This window comes from Lissotriton helveticus, chromosome 5_1 (assembly GCF_964261635.1).
Source record: "Lissotriton helveticus chromosome 5_1, aLisHel1.1, whole genome shotgun sequence".
NCBI classification, from domain to species: Eukaryota; Metazoa; Chordata; class Amphibia; order Caudata; family Salamandridae; genus Lissotriton; species Lissotriton helveticus.
The window spans coordinates 1,426,068,251-1,426,095,694 of NC_136065.1; the positions used below are offsets into that span (position 1 = coordinate 1,426,068,251).

Below are 27,444 nucleotides of genomic sequence, written 5' to 3' on the forward strand. Positions count from 1 at the left end.
ACACGAGGGGTATCAGCACAAACCAAACTGCATTTGTGATCTTCTCCAATGCTCTGCACAGTATTACAATGTATGTTAAAACAAAATATAAACAGTTCCTCAAAAAAAGCTGAACATTGACTGGCTGACTGATTGATTGACCTGTACTGGTTGTCTTCTTGAATTCACAGTCTCAAACTGCACACCATCTCCCTAAGTAAGCCTTGGACTACTCAACAACATTACCCTTGGGGTCAAGTTCTAAGGGGAGTACCTGGTATTAAATTTGGAGTACAATAATATGGGTAAATCCACAGCACACCATTGGTAAATAGCTCTAAATGATCAGTGAGACCTTTTTCAGGGGTACATGGGCTGTCATGGGTTACTGAGGCAATAACCCATGACAGCCCATGTACCCCTGAAAAAGGTATTGCAGTGGATCTTACAAAGAAAATGAGATATTTTATTACCTATGGAATAGACAATAGTGGGTGCCTTTTTAACCTCTAACTAGGACTAACCTTAAACATAGTCACATTCACTTTGAATATATAATTGTCCAGTGATGGTCTCTGTTTTTCATATCCACTTTAAATCTTAAGTCAATACACGTTTACAATACTTTACTTTCTGGGAACTTGGAGTTAGTTCTCTAGAGTAGTGGTTCTTAACCCTTCCACTTCCTCAGACCCCCACGTAATCATTACTGGAAACCCCACATAATCGTTATCGCTATCCAGGAACCCCTACTGAATCATTACTGAATGCTGGGACCCGGCCTAAGTAATTTCAATGATTTGAACCACAAAACAATATACTAAAATACAGCAAGAGTACTCATCATACAAATAAACAAATGTTAATATTTTTCAATTAAAAAACAAATATAAACAAACCTAAATCTTAATTGAAATGCGAAGGTCGGAGCATTTATAAACCCAGTTGAGGCCACCCATGGCCAATACTATATTCTGTTTGATGCACTTACACTGCTCCCACGAATTAATCTGAAGATACCAACTTATTTTGTAGCCTCCAATTTCAAATTCCTAAACATTTACAAAATGTTAACATGTTCAATTTATATTTTGCATCTTTATTTATATAAACTTTAATAATCTGATAATATGATTTAATTTCCCATGCAGTCGCAGAGTCTCTGAGTAGGTGTTGCAGAACCCAGGAGGGGACCGTTGCTCAAGAGCACAAGTACTTTTCTTTTAGAAACCAAACCTGCAGACAACAATAATCTAACATGAAAATAAGGCATTGAAAAGCACTGCATTTTAAATGTAAGCAGTACTTAATAATTAGTTGAAATTTACATAACAATTAGTTTTCTATTAGTCGACAAAAGGGCTTTCCAGTTTTCGATGACCCTAAGCCCGTTCAAGACCAATTATTCTGGGAAGATTTATGCGACTGGGAGTGTACTGCCTTGAGAAACAGTATCCTGGCTGTTATGATTAATGGAAAATAATTATCAGGTGCTCGGAATCATCCCAAAATATACTGTACTGATGGCAGAAAAACTACCACAGTAGCCTCATTGGCAACGTCATTTTAAAAACGTGTTGCCTGTGGGAACGGAGTCACAGCCCCTATGCAGTCCTCTCAGTGTATGTATACAACCTCCACTCACTGCTGGGTCAGTTCTTAGCCTGTTAGAGTGCAGCCTTCCCACAAAACCACCAATAGAAACGAAGCACAATTTCCCCTCAGAGCACTGTCAGAGATGCCAAGCACTGAAGGAACGTGAAGCAGGAAATAACTTGGCACGTGCTTGAGCTGGGTTTACTCTACAAAGGCAGTCAGTATGAGAAACACACATATACTGGCTAGCTCCCCCACTCCGGTCCCAGAATATCCCCTGCATTATATACAAATACTTGCAGAAGCAACTTGTTTGATGCATGACAATATTTCCAACAGATTCTTAATGAAGAATCAGTGGGAAACGACTATGGATAACACTATGGGCAACATGAAAATATGGTCCATTTGGCAAGAGTCAATTTTCAATCGTTCCCAGTGGGTAAAGAGATCACGAGGAGACAGTGAATACCCTCAAACATATACGTTTTTGGTTAACATAGACCTAGAATCATCAGAAGTTACCTGAGATCTGACATAGTGGAATGCCGCCATAATTTATCACACTACTGTGTGGTATCAAAAAGGACAAATTGATTTTTTCAGGCACAATTACATTCCTGAATCATACTGTCTCTTGGACAAGATGTTTCATAAAATGTCACACCTGTCATATATGAAACCTCAATCATTTAAGATATGTCGTTGTTGGGACGAAAAATGTTCCTGCATAGTAGTTCAGACTTGCACTCCTGGCCAGAGCGATCCTAGTGTAGATTACCTGGTATCTTTATACTTTTTAGCACAGCACACAAGACAATCATGCGGATGCACTCAGGACCAGGTTGTCCTCATGAACTGGGTCATATACATTAAGTGTGGCAGAGTACTGTTTTCCTGATTGACAGTAATGAGCAGACCTTTATGTTGTTCAGGAATAATCATGGTTACCCTAGGCATCGATGCAGTTTTCCATAAATGGTTACTAGTAGCAGGACATATTGTTTGTGAGTGCGTAGCTGGAAAGACCAGCGGCATCCATTTTGGATCTTCTGGCAAAAGATAGCGCAAGGTTGAGGTACAGACTCTCTCACACAGTGAAAGAGCATTGCTTGCAATTAGGAGCTATAGTGTGCAGCCTCAGACAGGACAATGTGATGAAACACAGGCACCCTTAGTTAATCGACTGTGACCGTTATCAAGGGTCTGGTAAATACCTCTTGCTAAACACTGTCACTTGGGTTGATAGTGGGTAAGGGAAAGAGTCAGTGATTCTGTTGTTATGAAAGAATATTTTCAGGCATGGCCTGCCATATTTGTCTCTTCTCTGAATGCTACGTGCAGAAAGCTGATAAAAGCCAGGTGCACAGTCTTCAAACTGCAGTTTGCTCATATTCTAAGAGCTTTAATTGGAGACAGCAACACAACGACAGCAACACAACTACCTCCTGTGAGAGCCATAAACGTTTCCAAAGAGTGGGTCTGTCCTAGTCCTCCCCCTTATTAGGCCCTACTAAGAGGAGGTGCTTAGTTACACTGACCAACTGACAGGAGGTAGACTTGACAGCAAACAAAAACCTGTAACTAAGGGTTGATCAAGCAAGCACGGGTACAGCTAATAGGACTGGCCTAAAAAATAAAGTACCTCTTCAGTCATTCATGGGATAAAGCAATCAATAAGTTGGAATACATGCACTCTGCCTCTCATCCCTGCACAATCACAATAAAACACACATACAAACAACAACATATGCAAGGTAAATTTGAAGAACAAACGCAGAAAAAAAGAAAAAATGCTGCAGGCTATACGTGGCATGTATATGCTTGCTATACCAAAACATATTATATATAGCAGTGGGTGGCCATCTTGCAATGATATTGCACATAGTGTATTATTGTTTTAAAGCTCCAGTGTGGAAGACATGTTTAGAAACAAAGTATTGACCTTCTTGAAATCATAAAACAATAATGTACTGTGGATAATACCATTCCATGGTTGCCATTGTTCAGAGGCAGTGACCACCTATAGCTAAACCCTGATGTGCAGTGTAGTGCTGTGAATTACATCTAGGCTACAAACCTATAGTACGCTATCACAATGACTGGATGATGTCATCAATGACGAAATTTAACGTGTCAGGAATGATGCAATATGTGAGGTCAAACAGTGCATGGTGGGGGCTCAAGTTATACTTAGCACACTAAACTAGAACTGGCGAATTGCAGAGGGATTTAGTTTTTTAAACATTAGTTCACATCTCACTTCAACACCCAACTATAATTGGCTGCCACACAATGCACAGTGTTATCACAAATGATGTAATTTCAGATGTCCTCATTGAGGTTATCAATGCTGTCTGATATTGAACATGCCATGAGTGATGTAATGTGTAGTGGTATACGCAGTGCATGGCGAGGGTCTGCGTTAAAGTTACTTCAGTTAACTATGACTGGTGAATTTCAGTTTCTTTTTAGTTAGTTTGAAATGTTATGTTGTAAGTGACATTTTCATGTAACTGTCACTTCAAACTTTTTTTTTTTTAAGAAATGAATTTCTAGGGATATTTCTAGAGATTTACAAAAAATATGAAGATATTATTACTACGCCTAAACAGTAAAGTCACTTTTGTAATATAAAATAATAGATTATCACTAGGCCAACTCTGCACCAGTGGAATGAGATAGGGCCCAGAGCCTGACATGCGGCCAGCCCTTGCATCCAACCCCCCCATGGTCAGGAGAGAGCTTTGGGCACATGCCCTACACCCAAACCCATGTTGGTGGGCAAACTCCAAGGTTGAGCAATGCCCTATAGCTTTCTGACAAGTTTCGTTCAGCCTGTTCAATTTTCCTATGAAAAACTGCATGGAAAAAAAACACTTTCAGGACCCCCCCACATCCCCCCACCATTTTTCACAGCCCCACTTGACTTTTTCACCCTAAAACTTTCCAGGAAGGAGCTGAGGTGGATGCAGACAAGGTCGTACCAAGGAGGGAGCAACAAGCCTGATAACGACTCGCATGACAGCTTCTAAGAAGGATAATGACACAAGCCAATGACACATATTGGGTGGAGAGTGGGTGGGCTTCAAAGCGATATTCTACTACTCCATCGCAGCAGTGCATGCACTGCCCAGGCTCGACCTAAAGAAATATTGCTGCTCCCATTTCAAGACACGGGTACTCTGTCCTTGTGGGGTGACTCCAGAGGGTCCCCTCCTGGGGCCAAATTTAAAATAAAACATTTTGTGGGATTGCTGCGATCCCACAGGACTGTCACGTGAGTCAGCGGAACTCCCATGCTCCAGCAAGTGCCTCTTGGGAGCAAAAGGGCTGCGCTGAATCCAGTCAAAGTCCTGCAGGATCAGAAATGCATTAAAACAAAAGAGGGGCGTGAGTGTCTTTCGTGATTTGGCTATATATGGGTGGTTGGCCCAGTAGCTAAACCCACGGTGCGCACAGCCAAAGGCGGTGTGTGTGACAGGGGGTTGGGCACAGGGCCTGGTTCCAGGCCAGGATCTGCGCCTAACCCCAGGCCGAACACGGCCTTCGGGGTTGGTGCCTTACCTACCTCATGCCGTGCACGACCAAAGGTCCTGAACCCAAAACGTGCAAGGCGATGAACATCATACGTTAAACAAGCATTGGAAATGCAATAGGTCTCGGATTTATTTGAGTTAGAGCTAATGGCATTGTAAATGGCAATGTCTTTTAGCCATGTGTTATGGAGTGTATGAATGTGGTGTGTAGTGGAATTATGTGGGTTCGATTTGAATTGTAGCAATGGTGGCATGCTGCGCTTTAGATGAATATGTTTAAAAGTAAAGTGCACCATACTGTGATTGCTACAATAGTTAATTGTGGATGCGTTAACAATTGATGTGTGCACTGACGGCTGGTGGTATGTGTGCCTGTAGAAATTGTGCACTGATGGCTGGTGGTGTGTGTGCCTGGTGGAAGCGTGCACTGCCGGCTGGAGGTGTGTGTGCCTGGTCGAAGCGTGCACAGACGGCTGGTGGTGTGTGTGCCTGGTAAAAGCGTGCACAGACGGCTGGTGGTGTGTGTGCCTGGTGAAAGCGTGCACTGACGGCTGGTGGTGTGTGCCTGGTGAAAGCGTAAAATGACGGCTGGTGTGTGTGCCTGTTGAAAGTGTGCACTGATGGCTGGTGGTGTGTGTGTTTGATGAAAGCGTGCACTGACGTCTGGTGGTGTGTGCCTGGTGGAAGCCTGCACTGATGGCTGGTGGTGTTTGTGCCCGGTGAAAGCGTGCATTGATGGCTGGTGGTGTTTGTGCCCGGTGAAAGCGTGCACTGATGGCTGGTGGTGTTTGTGCCCGGTGAAAGCGTGCACTGGTGGCTGGTGGTGTTTGTGCCCGGTGAAAGCGTGCACTGACGGCTGGTGGTGTGTGTGTGTGTGTGGTTGTGTCTGTGGTGGTGAGTGTGTGGGGGTGAGGGTGTGGTGGTGAGGGTGTGGTGGTGAGGGTGTGGTGGTGAGGGTGTGGTGGTGAGGGTGTGGTGGTGAGTGTGTGGTGGTGAAAGTGTGGTGTGAGAGTGTGTGTGTGTGAGTGTGTGTGGTTCTTATATGTGTGGTGTTATGTGTGTGTGTGTGTGTGTGTGGGTGTGTGTGTGTGTGTGTGGTGGACGTAGTTCGGGTTTTCGTACCCTGCACACTCACACACTCACACACTGCCCCTACACACTCACACACTACTCACCCTACACACACACACACTGCTCACCCTGCACACTCACGCACTGCTCACCCTGCACTCACACACTGTTCACCCTGCACACTCACACAATGTTCACCCTGCACACTCACACACTGCATGCTCACACACTGCTCACCCTGTACGCTCAGACACTGCTCACCATACACACTCACACACTGCTCACCCTACACACTCACACAATGTTCACCCTGTACAATCACACAATGCTCACCCTGTACGCTCACACAATGCTCACACTCACACTCTGCTCACCCTACGTAATGCGAAAAGACCTAGCTCTGCCCTTTGGCCTGTGTTGTAATCGTACAGTAGGTTGTGAGTAGTTGCGCTTGATTGGTTGGGGTGTCCCCTCCTTGCTGCTCCCCTCACAGAGGGCGGCTGCCTCCATGAAGCTCCCAAGACACGTGTTCAGCTGTTCTTTGTTTTAGCTCCTGTGTGTCAGTGCACCGTGTAAGCGCACAAGCATACCCTGCTCTCTCTGGAACACTCACACTGCTGAGTCTCTCACTCTGCAGTCACTCACACTCTGCAGTCACTCTCACTCTGCAGTCACTCTCACTCTGCAGTCACTCATGCTGTCACTCTCACTCATGCAGTCACTCTCACTCATGCTGTCACTCTGCTGTCACTCTCACTCATGCTGTCACTCTGCTGTCACTCTCACTCATGCTGTCACTCTGCTGTCACTCTCACTCATGCAGTCATTCTCACTCATGCAGTCACTCTCACTCATGCAGTCACTCTCACTCATGCAGTCACTCTCACTCATGCAGTCACTCTCACTCATGCAGTCACTCTCACTGATGTGACCAAATGGATCTCAACAAAAAAGGCTTGTATGTTTCACTAAACGCTGTGAAACAGACATGGCTGGTGCACTGACGCATAAAAGCGTTTCTTAAATCCAGGCAGCAAGCGGTGTTTCAAAGCGGAGTCCATTTCGAAAACTGTATCCCTTCCACCCGAGCAGCTTTCAAAACTGGAATAGTTGCCTCCCTCCACCCAAAAACCAAGCCCCTGTCAAGCCGATTGCAACTCCCTTGTTCAATAATAATTGTATATAGCGCTTCAAACCGCATATCGGCCATTTCTAAGCGCTCCAAATAATTGATGTTACAGGCCAGCGCTCTGTTGAATGCGCCTCTGTGATAACATGCGCCTCAGCTGCTAGTGGGAAATGAAACTCAGATGGTGGCGAGTTTCACTAGCAGATGCGCGCCTTACACCTACCTGTCTAACAGGTACACAAATGTACACAACCGGCCAGTGTAACAAATTGAAGCACTTATGAACGATGTCAAATTAAGGCAATAGCAAATAGCAGGTAGAGAATTCACAGCTATGGGCACAGACAGCATAGCAAGAGTCACTACTTTGTCCACAGGAGGGAGGGAACTACATGTGCAGGACAGAATGCGCTTACATCCTACAATGGAACTGGTGCTCAGAAGCAGCCTCTCTCCTGAGACGCCGGGCACACTACACACACAAACACAACAGGTGTCAGGACAGGGTTTGTCTATAGGAGTTGAATGAAGCAACTGATAGGTTTACAAATGGAAAAGTAAACATGTCAATAATGTGCGCTGCCAACAGTAGTGAGTGACGCGGAGAGCATGCACCACTTGGGCCACTTATACCAAAGGTTGCCGAGAGATTGTGCTGTCCGTGACCAAAGAGTGGGTCCTGGTTTCCAACATGCACTTTTGCCCTGAACCCCCTCCCCAATCTGGAATAGGGAAATGGAAAGTGCACGAAGAAAACACACACATCCGTAAGTGGTACTTTGACATGGCCTGGGACAAGTTGACATTTTAGAACCAAAAACAAAGCACGTCAGAAACGTAAATTACAAAAAATGAATGAAAAATCAACGATGGTGGAAAGAAAACTTTCCACACGAGGGCAGTTTAAAGTCCTGATCTTTAGCAGAGCATAACTGTCCGCTGCCTCCTGTTGCCTGGCGCGCTCCCCGCCACTCTTTGTCCGAACGTGATGGATGGCCAGCCCCGCTAGCTGCACGCCCCCAGCGCACTGCCTGCTCCTCGGCAGCTGGAGTCCTCCTCCTCCTCCTCCTCACTGTCCGGCCCACCTCCACATTCCTGCCTGTCCCTCGGGCGGGGGGGCAGAGGGCCATACTGGATCCCGCTGTCACTGAGGGACCTGTGAAGAGACGGCGGGGCCCACTCCCTGCCCAGAGTCGCTTCACTTTTACTCCACTGGTGACGCCGCAGAAGGAGGCCACCCCCCCCCCCCAAGGCTGGGGCCGCAGACTCAGTGTCCGATACCTGTTGGGGACTGGCCTCATCGGACGAGCAGTGCTTGCTCTCCGGCACCTGGGGGGAGGACTGAGTGCAGATGCTGTCCTGGGAGGGGGTGCTCGAGGGGAGGGGGCTCTGCCGCTCCACGTGCATGGCGTGGATCAGCAGGTAGTACGCCTCCTGCAGCTGCCTCCGCAGATGGTCAGTCTCCTGGGAGACCCCGGCACTGCCTTTCCCAGCGGAGTCTCCATTCCTCGTGGTCTCTCCCGTAGGGGGAGCGTCCTGTCCCCCCCTGGACACTTGACAGCTCGGGCGGCTCATAGAAGGGCAGGCAGTCTTTGTCGTAGTAATCGTCGTCCTCGCTGTCCAATGAGTGCTGGCTGCTTCGGTAGCTCTGCTGCAGGCTGGCATGGAGATGGCGAGCCTGGCCCGGGTGGGCAGTGGCCAACTCCGACACGATGTCCCTGACCTGCTGCCACTGCTGCTGCTGCTGTGGGCAGTTCTGGACCCTGGTGAACCCGTTCTGGCGGGAGAGGACCAGCTTCCTATCCTGAAACGCCTGATCAGGGGCCTGGGCGCTGCCCACTGGCAGGGTCTGGAAAGTGGCCACCTTGTGTTTTTCCCGAACTAAAAAAAAAAAAAGCCCACGAGTGGTTCGCGCGCGCGCCACTGCGAGCATATGTTTTGAATTTTCGCGGCTGTCAAGCCGCGATAATTCAAAACATGTGGCCTCTGGTGCGCGTAACAGACTCCAATAGGCCATAGGCGGAGCTACGCGACCGTCTATGGCCTATTGCGTGTTCTGTTTAAAAACAGCACGCACGCCAAGGCCAATGAAAATGGACCTTGGAAAGCCACACGCACGAGCTATGTGGAATTTCAAGGTCCATTTTCAAAACGCCTAGAACAGGACTCTCGCTGCGCGACACTGCATGCGCAGTGTACGCAGAGCCCAAGCCCTAAAAACAACCTATAAATTCACTGGAAAAAAACCCAAAGGTTAAAACGTGGCATTATAAATAGGAATTGTAATAATCTCAAACTTTGCATTTAAGCAAAACTGAAATTACATCATTGACATGATTTAACATGTCATGAGTGATGTGGTATGTGAGGTCATAAGCAGTGTGTGGCAGGAGTGTAAGTTATCATTAACTCACTGAATTATAACTGGTGAGTTTCAGTGCTTTTTAAAGTTTTTTTAAACATATTTTAACGCATTTGAACACCAAACTATAAGATCGCTTTCACCTTTGATTTTTTCAGTGCATTTCTGTGGTTTGTGTAAGCTGAAATCATAATTCTATACCCAACTATAACGTATCTTCAATCTTATTTTTTTAAGTGAATACACACACACACCTGTATACTTCAGTCACACCCCTCCCCAAAACAGATTCTAAGAAGAATTATTACACTGCTTATCTTCTAGCCTCAGGGTTTCTCAAAGGGGGCAGTCAACACAAAAACAGTCCATAACAATGTATTCTATGAGATTACTTATAAGAAAATGCACGTCTGCAGGCATTAACATATTTCATGACAACCCACCCTTAAAGGCCTATTGGCTTGCACATATGAAACTGTTACTCACCCTACCCATCAACCAGGGCACAAGTCGTAAAAAAAAGCAGTGGGGGGACGCTGTCACCGGAAGTGACGTCACGACAGGAAGTGACGTCACGAAAGGAAGTGACGTCGCGAAAGGAAGTGACGTCACGAAAGGTGCCGAGCTCCTCGTCCCAGAGACGCCAAAGAGTGAAGTCCAGCTGTTTGGCAGGGGGGACGGCGTCCCCCGGTAAAATAAGTGGGGGGACGCCATCCACCCACGTGGTACCGTGACTCGAGCCCTGCCATCAACAGCAGTAACCTCATTTAAACAAGCTTGCCCAAACGGCTAATTTCCATCCACATCAATTAAAAAGAATAAACCATCTATTCCCTATCATTCCACTTATGTCAGCCGTTCATATATTCATAAACTCTAGGCTTAACACAGACAATGCCCTCCTATCGTGCCCCTGGAGAAAACCCTGCAGACCATTGAAGTAGACTCAGCAGCTAGGGTAATCTCAGATAAAAGATCATTTGACTTCACTGGCTCCCACGGGAGGTAAGAATCACATCTAAAATATGCGGTCTTACATTTGAAGCTATCCATATGGGAAGGCCACACAACCTAACAGATTTTCTAAAAAAAAAACATGTGGTGGCTCCAGGATATTATGCAGCAATCCCCCCCCCCCCCCCCCACTTTATAACAATCAAAAAAGTCCAAAAACAAATTTTCTTGACTTTCCTGAATCAAGACCCAGCCAAATCAAGAATTCTTGTTTCGGGGGCGTGGCTTGCAGCCGAGAAAGATGGCTGCACATTAGACGAGTTGAGTTAGCAGTCATCAACAAATCACCCGAAATCCAACATTAACTGCTCAGGTGAGGACACCAAAAGTCGTCGGAAAGCAGTGAGAACAAGGGCAGTACGGCAGCAGCCAGAAGGCTCCCCGTGAGGCAGCAATTTGCCGAGACTGAACGGCCCGGACCGATCGGGTTGCGGGAACAAAATGGCGCCAGCCTGTGCAGAGCGTGAGGCTTGAGAACTCTCGGCCTTGGAGGAGCGGCTGGCGCGGTCGTGCACGCCTGCGGTGTTACCTGGTAGCAAAGTGCGGTGGAGCTGTGTGGGCGGCGGACAGCGGAGAGTTGCGGCTGACCCCGGCTCTGGTTGTAGGGGTCTGGGGTCTGCAGCACCAGGTGGGAACACTGTGCCGGTGATGGCCTGGAGGCAGAGGGAGGTGAGAGGCGCTGTGAGGCGAGCTGTACTGAAGGCACTGGAGGACAGGGGAGCTTGAGATCCCTGTTACCAGAGTCCAGGGAAGTCGGCGGGGGACTGCGCGTCGTGTTTGGAGCCCAGACGGCCGTTTGCCCACGATACGCAGCGGCGTGGAGGCGGCGGCCTGGACAGTTGAGGGGCCGGGGACGCCTGATCGCACAAAGCAGGTGACACCATTGGACTCTGAGACACCCTGGTGGACCCCGGAGACGCGGGTTTGCGCCGGTGCAGACTGTGGTGTGGGGAAGGAGCCTGTGTCCCCCTTGCGGGGGAGACGGCGGAGCTGCGGCTTAATCTGAGGTACTGAACACATGTGTGGTAAAGCACCGGTTGGGGCCATCCGGGAGGCCTAACTCCGGCCGAACAAAAGTCACCTGGCAGCAAATCCACAGGGAAATGGGAAAGTGTAGGGCTTGATCTGGCCTGGAAAGAACCCCGGGAAGGGGATAGGGGACAGCGTAGAGTCCAGCAGTTCACGACCAGGGTGGGCTCAAGCAGCAGAGAGGACCGCACAGAAGTGTGTCTGGCCTGCGCAGGGTGAACACGGGAGACTCCCACGGATGGGCGGCACCTTCACTGGTAACTCTCCCCACAGGGTGCGCAAAGGAACGTGGCACCTTGTCATGGGCCGAAACAGACTACCAGGACAAGGCCAGTCGAACCACATCGACAAATGTACGGAGACCATGGGTAGAGAAGAGGGTGGTAACGGAGGGAGCCACCAGGGCGACACGGGGGAGGTCGATCCTGATCCCTCGCTTGAAGACATTATGTCAGCGATTAAAGAACTACGGAGAACCCTCGAGCCAAAGTTAGACTCAGTGAGGGAAGAGGTCAATTTGCTGGAGACGGGCATCGGCAGCCTAAACTCCAAAACTAAGAGACTCGAGGAACAAGTAGCGGCCCTAACGAATAATCAAGCTGACATCTACGCCAGGCTGAAAGACCAGGAAGGGAGAGCGAGGCGCAACAACATCCGCATAATGGGGGTTCCGGAAGGCTTGGAAGGACCCTCCATGGACTGGTTTGTGGAGGACTTGATTCTCAAACATCTCCAACCGAAGAGCCTGTCCAACTTCTTTTCGGTAGAAAGGGCCCATCACGCATTAGGAGGGAGGCCGAAGCCTGGGGCCCCCCCACGCGCCATCATCGCGCAGATCGTGAGTTATAGAGATTGTGATGCCATCCTGCAGGCGTCGCGAGTGTCTGGGGACCTGAGACTAGAGGTCCTTTGAAGGGGTCAAACAGGCCCTTCGGGAGCAAGCGGTGAAGTACATGATGCTATACCCAGCGCGACTCAAGATCCTGGACTGGAGCAAGGCATACTTCTTTGAAAAGACTGAAGAGGCCAGTGACTGGCTAGAGGGATAGAGGACAGTGGGCATAAATGGAGGCCTGCGCAGACAAGAACACCGCCAGTCCGGCCGAGAGGTGATGAGTGCAGGAGGATCGGCTCCGGACGACCGAGCACAGGAACAGAGTATGCATAAGTGACTCTAGTGACTGCAAAGTTCCGAGGTAACTCAGGCCTGGGGGAGGGAGAAAAGGATTGACATTGGGCTCTGGACTTGGGTGGGGGCCAGGAGGGCCCAGCGGAGTCGCCGGATTCCATGTTAGTGGATGAGCCAGAGTTGGCTCATTGGGACCACTCCTATGGTTGAGACTACAACAATGGCGAAGAGGGGTGGGGAGGGGCGGGGCGGGAGGGGTACTTAAAGATGTGATAAAGGGTGAACCTAACATATCTTTCTGTATGGGTGTAAATTCCATTAGCCATGTATAACTCTATATTTCTGTTGACTGCGGGCTTACGTTACCTCTGCAAGCTGGTGTTGGGTATGATGGGCAGACGTGCACTCTGCAAGTTTTCAAGGTGGGAGGTTGGGGACCCACTGAGCAGGGAGGCAGGGAGGGAGGAGTTGGTTGGGGGGCTGTGGGGAGGTTTATGGGGGTTGGTATGTTTTGCTCAATGTCTATCTTATTATAATGCATGGTGGTACTGCTATGAAGGGACACAGGGGAATATGGTTTATCCGCAGAGGTGGAGCTCCATGACATATGATGGGTGATCGGGCACCGGTCAAGATATGGACGTGGAACGTTAATATGCTGGGGAACAAAATTAAACGGATGCTGGTATTGCAGTATCCGAAGCGGCACTCCCCAGATGTGGTTCTTCTGCAGGAGACGCACCTGCGAGGCAATAGATGCAAGGCGCTTGACAGGTTTGGGTACAGAATGGTGGTGCATTTGGGCTTTACATCAGGCTCTAGGGGGTGGGAACATTGATTCGCAATACTTTGCTTATAGTAGTCGAGGGTGCATGGACAGAGGACTCCGGGTGCATGGCAGCAGTAGCTGGCAGATGGGAGGGACAGACACTAGTTTTGGGCTCCTGCTACATTCCGCCAGGTTTACATTCCCTGACTTTTGAGAAACTGGGTTCCTTTCTGGCAGACCTCCCCCGTGGGGTGCTACTGCTGGGGGGCGACACAATTTCTGTTATGGATGCTGCCTTGGACCAGTCGGGTGAGGGGCGGGAACACAGGGGGGAAAGTGGCTTACGGGGCCTTGGGGACTTGTGGCGCACGCACTTCCCCTTCCACAGACAATACACGGTCTACTCGGCCAGGCATGGGTCCTTTTCCAGGCTGGGCCATCTGTTCTCACCAATGGCTCAGCGGCTTTGCGGACACCCGCATACTGGCGAGGGGAATCTCGGACCACTTTCCGGTGAGTGTTCTTCTCAGGGGCTCAGTGACCGCCAAGGCATCTTTTCCAAGGATAGATCCATGGAGACTTCGGGACGAAAACATTTTCGATAAACTTCGGGAGGGTTCCCAACTCTACTTTGATGAAAATCGGGGCTCAGTGGAATCCCACTTAACGTTATGGGAAGCCTACAAAACAGTTCTTAGGGGACAAGCTCAGGCACTGATAGGTGCTCAGAAGAAAGAGGAGGTCTTACAAATTAGACAGTTGGAAAATGAGATAGCCACTCTTGAGCGTGAGGCGAGTGGGACGCCCTCGGCCAGACACAGTCATTCGCTGGTCCCTAAATAAAAGGAACTACGGACTCTGGCGGAGAATGAGGCGAGAGCATACTCCCTTGCTACGCAACACAGGATATATGATCTGGGTGACAAAAGCCTGAAGCTCATGGCATGGCTGGAACGCCGGGACAGGGAGCGCTCCAGGGTGGCCGAGGTACGGGATGGTGAGGGGAAGTTGGCCTTGAAAGGCACGGATATAGCAGAGGCATTCGCGTCGCACTTTGAAAAGGTCTACACTCCGGTGTCCACTCGGTCGGAGCAAGACTGCACGAAGTTCCTGCAGGACTTCGCACTGCCCACACTGTCCAAGGTGCAAAGTGACCAGCTAGAAGCTGAACTCACGGGATTGGTGATTGGCGCAGCTCTTAATACGCTTCAGTCTGGTAAGGTGCAGGGGCCGAATGGGCTCCCAGCAGAAATTTACAAGCGACAGGCAAATATTATCATTGACCCACTCCTGCAAATGTATTTAGAGGTGCGTGAAGTGGGGAAACTGCCGCCGGATCAAAGAGAGGCCACCATAGTGGTAATCCACAAAGCGGGGAAGCTGGCCGATCAATGCTGCTCCTACCGGCCGACCTCGCTGATAAATGTTGAGGCTAAAGTCCTAGCCAAGGCACAGGCGACGCGGCTGCTCTCAGTTCTGCCTGATTTAGTGCATGTGGATCAGTCAGGATTCATGCCGCACAGGATTACACGTCATAATCTATGACGCTTATATGGGGTCCTATCTATGACAGAAGGCTTAGGTAACACTCAGACAGCATTACAGCATTGATGGCGCTGGACGCCTCAATGGCCTTTAGTATAAAATAGGCATACCTATTCATTGTTCTCTGTCGACTGGGCCTTGGACCGATATTTTGCAGCTGGGTGCGGCTACTGTACGAGCGAGCGATGGCGAGGGTCAGAGTTAACGGGGTAGGGTCCCGAGCTTTCCACCTGCGTAGGGGAACCAGACAGGGGTGCCCTCTGTCCCCCTTTTGTTCGCCCTGGCCCTTGAGACGCTGGCTCACTGGATCCGGAGGGATAGGTCGTTCTGGGGCCTGGAGTTATCTGAAGAGGGGGAAGAGCGTATCTCCCTGTACGCGGACGATATTGTCCTGTATATGGCCAGACCATACCATTCGATAGCGCAGGCGCTCCATCTTTTTGAATTGTTTGGTAGCTATTCAGGCTACACGATCAATTGGGCAAAGTTGCTGATCTTCCCGCTCTGGGCTCCCCCTGCAGATCCCGGCTAGATGCCCGGCCTCAATCGCGGAGAGTGGATTTAAGTATCTGGGGATTTACATCACAGAGACCGAGCAGAGTTCTTCACTAAGAATTTGGAACCCCAACTGCTGCGTTTGGAAACAGATGTGAGCCACTGGAGGTCACTACCGCTATCTCTTCTGGGGCGGGCCGCAATGTTTAAAATGCTGGCAATGCCACGGCTCTTGTATATTTTACAAAATACGCCATATCCGGTATTTCAGCTGATTTTTCAGGCAGTACGGACATTGCTCTGGGAGAGGGGCAACTCAGGGATAGCACTGCACAAGTTAACGAGGGGAGTTTAAGGCTGGGGTGCTGGCCCTCCCAGACGTACAATTATTCTACTGGGCTTCACAGCTGCAGGTGGTCAATGACTGGGTATATGCGGCGGGTTCGGAGCCGGCCTATAGGGTGGACAGATGGGTCTTGCCTGAGGGTAACTCTGAGCCACTCCTGTATGCAAGGAGTAGGGAACTGCCATCGCACACCGGGGTAGTGATCCAGTGCTGGAGGGAGGTGAATCAGGTCTTGGGCTGGAAGGACTCCCTATCGGGTAGAACCCTCTTATGGTTTGGGGATCAGCTACCGGAAGTAACCAGATTGACAGGCTTCAGGGGGTGGAAGTTAATAGGCATTGAGTATTTAGGGGATGTATGGAAAGGAGACGCCCCCCGACCCATCAACTATTTCCAAAAAGAATACGACCTGCACGACACACAGCACTACCACTACATATGGCTTACTCACGCCCTACGTTCACATATGCGGGGGTTACATTGCTCCCGGAATACTCCCCTCTGGAGGACAGGCTCCTCCTGGACCCCATAGTGGAAATACCCACGTCCACAATTTACCGTAAACTTATCAACATGCCCGATCCCCTAGTGTCCCTGCGGGAAAAATGGGAAAGTGACATAGGGGCCCTGGAGGACGACGACTGGCAGGATGCGCTGCAGAGTCCCCGCGAAATAGCCATTCGTGCCAGGTTCAGACTGGTACAGTTACAAATTCTTCACCGGGTTTATTACCCCCGAACCCACTTATATGTCTGGGGAAGGAGTCAATCGACCCTTTGTGCTAGGGGGTGCAGGGAAGAAGGCACATTCGATCACATTTTATGGGATTGTGCGGAGATTGTACCGTTCTGGACTAAAGTAGTGGGCACAATAACAGCGGTGGTGAGTACCCCGGTCCTGATGGAGCCTAGGTGGTTACTACTGATGATCAAAGGGGCCTTGGACTGGTCCAGAAATACGAGATCTGGCTAGCAATGGCAGCATGTGTGGCAAAAAGGAACATAGCAAGTGGCAGGGGGGGCGCAGGTGACCCCGCAGTGGGACCAGTGGCTGATCTAGACTGGTGCCAGCGAGCCGAAGAAACTAGCTACAAGTCCAGGGGATGCGTAAATAAATGGAAAAAGGTCTGGGGACCGTGGATGAAATACAGGGCATTGAGGGGCAGATTAGACCCCGATTAATGAATACGAACAAACATTCCTGTGTCTGCGTTAACACTACACTGTATTTTGCAATGTCATCTTACCCCATGCTACTTGATTATTGTATTGATGTGAATATCATGAGCAATGTTAATAAAAAAGACTTTTAAAAAAAAAAAGGATTCTTGTTTCAAACTAGAGCCCTGCTGTAACTTACTGGTCCAGTCTCTGAGTCTTCTAAGTAAAGTTTGCTGCTCACAATGTTTTTCTCTCATATTTCCTTCTCTTCATCTTCCCCTCCACTCTGTTCTTCCTCTTAGTTTGGTTGACCTTCATGCCACTATGTTAAACATATTTTGAATATGCTGTTCTAGTTCTATTGAAGGCGCTCTAATTCCTACTGGGGAAGAAATGCTATAGAAAAAGGCTGTAAATAAATAAAATATGCATTTCTATTTAAATAAATGAGCCCTACTATCTTTGTCTTAGGTTTTCCTAATAATCAGATCAGACCTATCGCATCTACCATAGGTTTACCTAATGAGGCTATAGCCTGTGTCACCATAATGAACGTAGACCTATTGCAGTGAGCATAAAGTTTCCAACAAGGAAACCATCAGCTGTACAGCTGATGGTTTCCTTGTTGGAAAATGTATAATAATTGTAATATAGTGATATAATATATATATAAAATAAAATTACAAATGTGCAGTATTATAATGCCAAAATAATGTAGAACCTCTCCTCATAGGGCCTAATATGAATTATCCTAGTTGCAAATCTTCTATCCCCGTTGCTTGTTCAAATGGATCACCAAAACCTAAATCCTTACCTACTATGATAATCTTTGCAACTCAAAGTGACAGAATACCAGCCTCCATGTTTTAGCACAGCAGAATAGCAATTCACTCTTAAAAGCCTTTTCCTTTAACACATATTTTTGATGATCAGAGGCAGGCTTTGCCATATGTTTTCATAATAAACAGATCAAACCTATAGAATCTGACAACTTTTCCCAATGAACCACCGGTCCACTAAACTGAAAGTGAGCTGGAAACCATTAAACATAAAAGGTATAAAATTAAAAATATTTACAAAATTACAATGGGCAAAACAATATACAACTAATCTCAAAAGGGGCTTACAAGGATTATCACAGTGAAACTTCTACCACCAGGAGTCGGCAGAGGGGTAACCAACACCCAAAGCCTTACATACTTCAGTAATCTGTGATATTCAAAGTAACAAAAGGACTGTGTACAGCCTGTAACACAATGTAATGCCAATGCACCTTTAAATGTATATAGGCTTTAACAAAAGCTTTTCACAATAAATTACCAGGCCTGCTACATTTGTAGTAACTTTTCATAATAAACAGATCAGACCTTTGGCACTGGATATAACTTTTTCACAGAGAACAAATCAGGAGTATAGCCTTTATAATTGGCATTCCACTATAACATGCTCAGGTCTACTGTACTGAGTAAACGTTCTTTCCAGAACCCCTTCAAACACACAGTCATACATTTACGAGTATATACAAAGTTACATTTGGCAAACCAAAATACTATCTCTCATAAAAGGGCTTAAAACGAATTATTACAGTGCAAATTTTCTATCTGCATTTTTTGTCACCAGGGGGTGTAAAACACGGAAACCGCAGCCTTCTGCTGTAATCTGTGATATTCCATGAATCAATATATCACTAAACAAGCTTTACTAGATTAACACTCACCCCGCCTATTGACTTTATCATATGCTTTTCAAAATAAACACACCATGCCTACTGCCTTTGTCCTAAAGTTTCATAATAAACAAGTGAAGCCTATAGTGTTGATCATTGTCTTGTGCCCATAACAAACAAGACGCCCTGTATTGAGCATACATTTTCACAGTAAGCAAAAGGGCTTTATAAGCACTCTATTTTCAGAGAAAGCAGCGGACTTCTGCCCAATCAAAAGCTGAACTCAAGGGAATAAACATTAAGGTAGAGCCACCCCCTTTCCACACCCACACCTCACTCAGTAGTGCTTCTGAAAGCTCTTTTTCTGTTGAAACGGACTAGATTCTAGACCTTGCCTTTATATCAGCCGAAACGTAATTGGCGATGCAGTGGTTATCGAACAATGCACTACCGGCACTGGCATGGAGAGCAGAGATCATTAGGTACAAGGTAGTGGAAGACACCACTGAAGCTAAACAGTGTAGAGCCAGAGGGTGCAGCAGCAGGAGACTAAATGGACAAAAGGCTTCTCAGGCTAGCCAGAAAAACAATATATCCCATTCAGTATGTGAATTTCAGTAATTTGGTCCAAGTGGGAAAGGCGCAGTAGGCAAAGGCGTTCTCCCCTCTCCTTGGAGGTGTGAGCCAATTGGAAATTGGAGAATGGAGGGCTGGCAATTAAAAAGTATGGAATGATTGCATGGAAAAGCCGATCAGCCCTGCACACTGAACTGGAAAGGTGTGCAATATTAGTAACAGCACCATGGTCTCCTACCCTAGTTAAGAAGTATGTGACATTGTGCCTCTTTGCCTTGCCTAAGTATTAAGACTGTCCCTAAGCGAAAATGCTATAACAGTGGTATTAATTATTGAAGAGCAACATGGGCTGGCACAGCACTGTGTGACACCCCCAAATAATCTGTTGCTAATAACGGATACTATATAAAAGACTGTATGTCGTCATCTTTGCCACATTGTGATAAACATGTAAAACTACAATAACAAATATTGAATACAAAAATAATGTCCATGCTTTGTAGAAGGAAAAGTGAACTATGAGAATGCACCACTTCAAACTGGCTATTGTGTACGGACAGTAGGATTAACATTCCCTGTCTAGAAAATGTGCATAAAAGTGGGTCCCAAACCTTGCTATTTGTTTCCAAGTTCTTCACTGACTAAAGAAAAGAGTATACTCCCCAGAGTACTCAAAGGACTGCAGAGAGCCAGGTTTAGCATCTTTGAAAGCCAGTCTCCCAGAGGGTTTGACACATAAGTTAGGGGTCTAGCGGTAGCCTGGCCTGCTAAAGGATGAGAAGGAGTGCTTGACCCTGCAGGTAGAGACTGCCCAAGAGGAGAAGATATACCCAGAGGGTGGGTAGCTTAGAAGAAGTAGACTGAGCTAGTGATTTCAACTAAGCCAACCGAAGTCTGGAGAGGGTCTCATGACTTGCGTTTTTCAATGAGTGTCTTGTATGTGCAGTCTCTAGTAGGTCGGATTAGCTTGAGTGAGTTGAGATCAGTCAGTCTTTCTAAGTAAAGAGATATTAATCATGTTTATTTTAACACATATATTATGCAATAGCTAAAGGCAGACGTTTAAAAACAACAGTTAACTTTCAACTATTAAAATATATTCTTTAATTACTGTAACCATTACCTCTCTCCCATTTACACTGCCTTGTCACCATGAAGAGTCCTTTGCATTCAGCAAAATCACCACTTCCATTAAATCATGTTACAGAGGTTAAAGAAACTAAAACTTTTACATCTGATTTGTGGAATGCTGCCTCTGGAGGGGGTCCTAGTCAAAATAATTGGCAGTACTCAGAGGAACACTAACATGGTGAACGTCACTCCAATTCTTTTAACATTTAAGTGTGATTGTAAAACAACTAAACGGATCTCACTATTATTTAGTGTTTACATCTTTAGTTTAAGACCACCCAAAATTGAGAAAAAGTAATATCAAAAGGTGATCTGGTTTCTGGGGTCCTATTCTGAACACACTCCACAACAAATGCCACCTCAGACCAACAGAAGCAACTACCTGTGTTTCCGCTGCCATTTACTGCTTCCTTGTCCTCCTCATCCTCCTCCTCGGGGAATGAGCTGTCGGTTCTCTCCATCTTACTGACCGAAGTGGTTCTTTTTCTCTGTGATTCTGGGGCAAAATCAAAAAGAACCTGATCCACAGGGTCCGGCTGGAAAGGGCTGGGCTCCGCCGGTGGCTTGGGTGTGCCATAAAAGTTGCCTAAATGAGAAATGGGAGATATGGGATGAGGAGGAAGACATCATCAGCTTGTCTCATCTTGTGAATCTTGGACTAATTTAAATCAAGATATTTTTCACCATGCCGCAGTTTACAACCAGTGATCATCGCTGTATAGGAATTAATGCCAACAGCCAAGAAGAGGAGGTACAGAGAGAAATAAGGGTTTTCCCAAGGTCATGAGGTGAGAAAAGTAGCTCAATCAAAAATGTAGTAGAGAACCAACCAAATTTCATTCTCAATCATTTGTGAGTTCTCAATATACTTGTTTTAAGTGTTTCAATCTAAATCCATTACTTATTTATTGATGATTTGTGAGGCACCACATTTCACTACTAGGCCACTCAGAGTACCCCAGGAAGAAAAGGAGATAGAAGTAGAGATAAAGGTCAAAGTGGGAACTTCTCTATGCAGAGTATCTTGACACATCCTAACTTATCCCCACTGACTACCCTTTTTACATTGCCACATCCATTGCAATAGTCGTCCTGTCTAGTCATGGTCAACTATCTTGTGTTCCCCGAGCCCATCCTTTTGTAGAGAGCTCCATTGCTATGTAGCTAGGTTTACACTCTATGCATCACATACATATATTCACGTAATAAGAATAAAGCCCGCTTAGAAGGAAACCAACTTTAGCAAACACTCTTAAAACACGCATCCAGTTCTCCAGTACAGAAGCTGTGTACAACATACTTGGCAGCCTCTACAATATTGTCCTTTTAATCGGTAGCCAGATTTCTAAACCAGACACAGATGCTGTGTTTCAAATGACTTTGAGCTGCTGGTCCCCTCGGCTGAGAGGATGCTCGGTGGGTTTGAAGAATCCATTCCACCGACATTAGATGCGGAACAGCAGAATCAGGAAGGCTGGTCTCCTGTTGGAGCGGGCATGGCCCAGGTGCCAGCGTGCTTAGCCATCTGCTCATAGAATAAACTAGTGAGGCGGGGAGAAGGTAAGGAAAGCAGTGGACCAAATAAGGTGACAGTAATTAAAGCTTGGAAAGAGAAACATTCCAGCTAGTACCGCTGCTCTTGTGAAAAGGATGTGACACAAGTCTAGTTATATAATGTACACAGCCGTTTTGATTATGGGCGATGGCAGTCCTGGCTAATCACTGACCTGATCTTGGCAAGGCAAATGGCTCATCTTCAAATGATCCATCTTATGAGAAATTCGAACCCTTGTCCAATGCAAAATCTGCCGCACTCCACTATATACTGCCATATGTACCTGGGGAGCTATCCATTTTGTTTCAATTTAAAGCTGGCGACTAGTTCAGCACACAATGCTACAATTTTCTAGAAGACCATTTTGTTATATTCACTTTGGAATGTCTTTTTGCATGGAACAAATTTTAACTAAGAAAAACATATGCATTCTTTTTTACAATGCAAATGTCAGAATTGTGTCATATTTGTTTTCATTTAACGCCATACGTTTCTGGAAAAAGTATACATTGTAAATTTAGAATTACTTTCATAATTTCCGTTTTACTCAATAGGCATAAAATGGAAGTTCTAATAACAAATACTTCCCGAAGCGTTGGGGAGAGGGAAAGGTCCACAGAACTGTTGAAAGTGTGCAACATTAGTTTCTTTATTTTCTTCAATGTTGGTTCAAATCTCTAGAAAAAAATATTTCAGAAATCATCTGCCAAGGAGAAGTAGAAATACCAAAGCACTGGCAAAAAGTGTTTCCGAAGAAAATAAGCAACACTACTCTGTAATCTGCACCTACAGGATACACGCTTTCCATGCACACACTAAGAAGAGCACATGTCAATCACGTCATAGGCCAAGCCTCGTGGCTGACTGAGGGATGGAAGGTCTCCTTTCCCACAGCTCGTGGCAGCTCAGAATCCCACCAGTGCTTCGTGCAGTCAGTCACTCCTGGGGTTGGGCTGCTTTCCTGATCTCAAAATGGGAATTTGGGGGGCAGCTGACCGGAGGGAGGTCTGGTCCCGGGGACTTTGGGGAAGTGGTGCAGTCCAGGGGAGTGCACAGCAGGTTGGGCTACTTTATAACCCAGCACATATACCCTCCATTTCGTGTGCCAGCCATCATTTTAACGTGGTGACCCGGTGGCTGGCACACTTCTTCGTTTTGTAGTGCGTTCTGCCGGTTGGGAGGCGTAGATTGGAGGCACAGCGTTAAAATTATATGCAATCGTACTCACCTATGGAGGACGATCATGTTACACAGTCGGTTCGCCTGCTGGCGGCGCAGGCAGGCTCGAGCTGCTGAAGGATGCTTCCAGTGAGTCAGGCGCCCGTGTTAGTCTGCGGGGAGGGGGGTGCTGGAGCGCAGGCCCAAAACATTGGCCCAGGTAAGAGGGAGGGCATCTCACGTGCGCGGAGAGCGGCCCCTCATGTCAGGAATGCAGCTGCCCGAGGCCACCCGGTGGCCATTAGGAGGGCGGCAACCTAGTTACAGAGGGCCTCCCCCCCGCCCTCTTTCGCTTGGCCACGCACTCCTCTGAGGTAGGAGGAGTCTGTATAGGGAGAGGGCTGGGCTGCTGACGTGTGAGCAGGGCGGTAGGCAGGGCGAGGGGTACTTAAGTCCCCCTCGCCATTTTAGATGCCTCTCTGCCGCCCCGGACGCTTCCAGTCAACTCGTGGACACTCTTTTCTGGCTCATCAGGCGGGCAGGTGGCGAGAATGCGGCCTGCCCTTGGATTGCCCATCAGCTAACCCATCATGATTACATAATGTTGTATGTAATAAACCTGCAGCAACTTTTTCCCAACATAACACTTGTGTCTTGTATGTTATTTGCGGGTTGGTGGTATGTTGTTGGGCGGGGGGGGGGTCCTGTCGCCATGATGTAACTATGAAGCTGTCAGCTTGGGCAGGGTGATATGGTGCCTGCGGCCCCACCTGTGCTGCGGGGCCGGGGAAATTATAAAAATGTGTTGGGCGAGGCCTCCTGCGGAGGCGGGAAGGCCTCGCAAGTTAATATAAGGATGTAGGAGTGCAACTGCAGGCCTCCGGTGACGCACCAGAGGTCTCGCCGTATTCAGCAGTGGGTGTGGCCATTCAGCAAGAGGCCTCGCAATTGCCAGCGGGGCCTCTCATGGAGGAAATAAGGGCGGGCTGTGGTCGAGGAGCCCGCGGGCCCGTCTGATGCCAGGAGCAACAGGGGGAACCCGGTGGATGGCATCATCGGCAGGAAGCCCCATGTGCAGAAGGTCTTGATGGGGTGGAGGCCACAGAACCTGCAGCAAGTGGGGAGGCCAACATAACTATGGTATCCATTGGGGTGGAGGCTGGGGAGCCCCATGCTGGTGGGTAGGGACGCTCATGGACAGGGCGATATGTGCGGGTCACCAGAGTTTGGACAGAGGACCCCCCAGTGTGCACAGCTCAAGAACTATCACCTCCAGCAGAGAGGGATGAGCGCAAAGGGCATGCAGGGGTAGGATAAGGGTGACAAGCAGGACTCTGGGGTTAAAAAAAGAGAGCATAAAGGTGAAAGTCAAGAAATGACCGTGCATGGGGACTGCAAAACCTTTAGGAGTGCATTTAATGCCATTGACGAAGTAGAAAATCTTGAAACAGGTGTAGGTAGAGATCTTAAAACTACTACATAGACCGCGGCTTTCCTTACCTATGCCAGCGTCTACTGCGAGAAGTTCCTTGAGAGAGCAGTGGCCATATTCAAGTACATAGATGTCATCAGGAAGGTGCATCTAAATTTCGGGGGGAATACATGGGCTCAACATGATGAGAAATTCCAGGCCCTTCTAGCGGTAGACCCGGACACCCAATGGGGCTAGTTAGACACAGATGTATGGCAGCACACCATCAGGCCAGCAAAAATTGGCAAGACCATTTTTACAGCGAGTGGATTGGCAATAGTATACAAGCTCTTTCGGGGTCGCCAAACCCAAGGCGGGGTGGGAGGGGGCAATAGAAGCCAAGGGACCAAAATGGGAGCATCCTGGGACTGAAACAAGGGCCTGTGCACAAGAGTGCTCTGCAAACTCCGACATGAATGCACAAAATGCTCAGGCAGACACCCGTTGGTTGCTTGCTTCTCGGCTGGCACCCCCGCTGTCACAGGCTACGGGCAATAACAAGGGAACGCAGGAAGTGAGACAGAAGTGCTCCAGGGGAATCAATACAGACAAGGGGGGGGTCCGATCTGGAAGTGGAGCACAGGGACCTGGAGGGAAAAGCTCATACACCCATTAACAATGAGAAAATGTCTTTCTGGCTATCCTTTTATGACAGGACTGATGACGCTGCGGTATTGCTACAGGGGTTCAGGGAAGATTTCAGGCTGGGATACAATGGCCCAAGAATACACCGTTGGGCGACCAATCTAAAATCAGCGGTGAAGCACCCGCAGGTAGTTTGAAAATTGTTTTTATAGAAATACAGGAAGGGAGAATGGCAGGCCAGTTTGACACCTGGCCCATGAACCAGTTAGTTGTGTCACCTATCAGTGTAGTGCCCAAGAAGGACGCAGGGCAATATCACCTGATTCAACACTTGTCTTGGCCAGAGGACAAACAGTGAATGACTTCATCCCCACAGAGCAAGTGTCAGTGATGTACTCGTCCGTAGAGGTAACCCTAGCTCTGGTGGAGAAGGTCAGAAGGGGGCACTGATGGCAAAGAGCAACATCAGCTTTCCGTCTGCTGCTGGTACACCCTGACGACTTTCAGTTGTTGGGGATTCAATTCGAAGGCCAGTGGTTTGTGGACAAGCCACTCCCTATGGGTTGCTAAATTTCATGTGCCCTCTTCGAGTGTTTAAGTACTTTTCTGCAATGGTTATTCACTTGGCACACAGGGGTGGAACACATAACACACTACCTGGATGACTTTTTCTTTGTGGGGACAGCAGGGTCCAGAGACTGTCAGGACTCACTTGACAGATTCTAAGGTTTGATAGCAGATTTGGGGGCGCCTCTAGCCCCGGAGAAAACAGTGGGGCCTACAACAGTGTTGGCATTTCTGGATATCGAAATTGACTACGCATCAGGGGAGGTCCGGTTGCCAGAGGACAAGAAGTTTAAAATGGTGGCTTTACTTAACACAATGCTTGCGAAAGAGAAAGTGATAGTGAAAGAGGTGCAAACGCTCCTGGGGCATTTGAACTTTGCATGCAGGGTGGTAAGAGCAGGGAGGACTTTCTGTTGGCGCATAGGTTTGTCCCTTTCAGGACTCCCTTTGCCTCACCATCATGTCCATTTGAAAGCAGGGGTGCGGGAGTAACTGCGCATGTGGAAGACCTTTTTACACTACTTTAATGACATTCCCCTGTAGTCCTGGGCGGACATGGACTCGGACGCGCATATTTTCTCTGACGCTGCGGATGCCTGTGGTTTTGGACTAAACTGGCAGGGACACTGGTGTGCTGAGATATGGCCTGTAGAATAGAGGGCGGGAAGACGCAGCATTGCCTTCTTGGATTTTTTCCCCCTGGTTGTGGCTGTCATGTTATGGGGCTCTCAGCTGTCTCACAAAAGAGTCCTTTTCCGGGTAGACAACATGTCAATAGTGTAGGTAGTCAACTGGCAGTCGTCCAGGGAGCCACGGCTGTGGCAGCTGCTGCGAGTTTTTTTGTTGCATTGCCTTAGATTTGATATTGCCTTCAGAGCCTGGCACGTTCCAGGTGTGGACAATTGCATTGCTGAGGATTTGTCTTGTTCGCAGTGTGAGAGGTTCCGTGGGCTGACCACGAAGGCAGATCAGGAGAAGACTCATGTGCCACAAGAGCTATGGTTCATAGGAGAGAGAGGCTGAGAGAGGCTGTTACGTCCAATTCATACTGGGTCTTATTGAAAGAGGACAGTCCAGGGTGACTATTTTCGGGCAGCTGGCGGGCATCGCTTTTATGGGCAAACAGTGGTTGGGGTACCCCCCAGCTGTAGGAGAGTTGGGGAAAAGAATCCTGGAGGGTTGGGCAAGGAGGACAGGCCCTGCAGGGCCTAAGCGGAGGCCGAATACGTTGGATATTTTGATGCACTGAGGACCAGTAGGCGGGATTGTTTTCGAACATCATGTTCCGGCTATTTTTTGGAGCATTTCGGGTTTCGGAGCTACTGGGGGGAAAGAGTAGCAGGGGGCTCCTCTGGGAGGAGGTGTGTTTACAAGAAAACAGGGTGCAGGGATGGTTAGAAAAGTCCAAGACTGATGAGAGAGCAGCAGGGAAGGCAGTGTTCTTGAAAGCTTACCCGGTGTCACTCATTTGCCCAGTGCTCTGCGCAGAGAGAGTTGGAGGCTGGGCGGTTCACTCGTGCAGAGTTTTCATACACAGGGATGGGAAACCCGTAACGGCTTTCCAATTGTTAT

The 27,444-nt window shown here is 48.0% G+C and overlaps 1 protein-coding gene across 3 annotated transcripts in view; it reads right to left on the reverse strand.

Annotated features, from left to right (window-relative positions):
* MAGI3 (membrane associated guanylate kinase, WW and PDZ domain containing 3) overlaps positions 1 to 27,444 on the reverse strand; it is a 1,411,302-nt gene that overhangs the window by 639,972 nt on the left and 743,886 nt on the right. For all 3 annotated transcript variants that reach the window (XM_078644434.1, XM_078644433.1, XM_078644435.1), the window contains exon 4: positions 20,919 to 21,122. In XM_078644434.1, the coding sequence (XP_078500560.1) occupies positions 20,919 to 21,122 (204 nt within the window). The remainder of the gene's footprint in view (positions 1 to 20,918; positions 21,123 to 27,444) is intronic.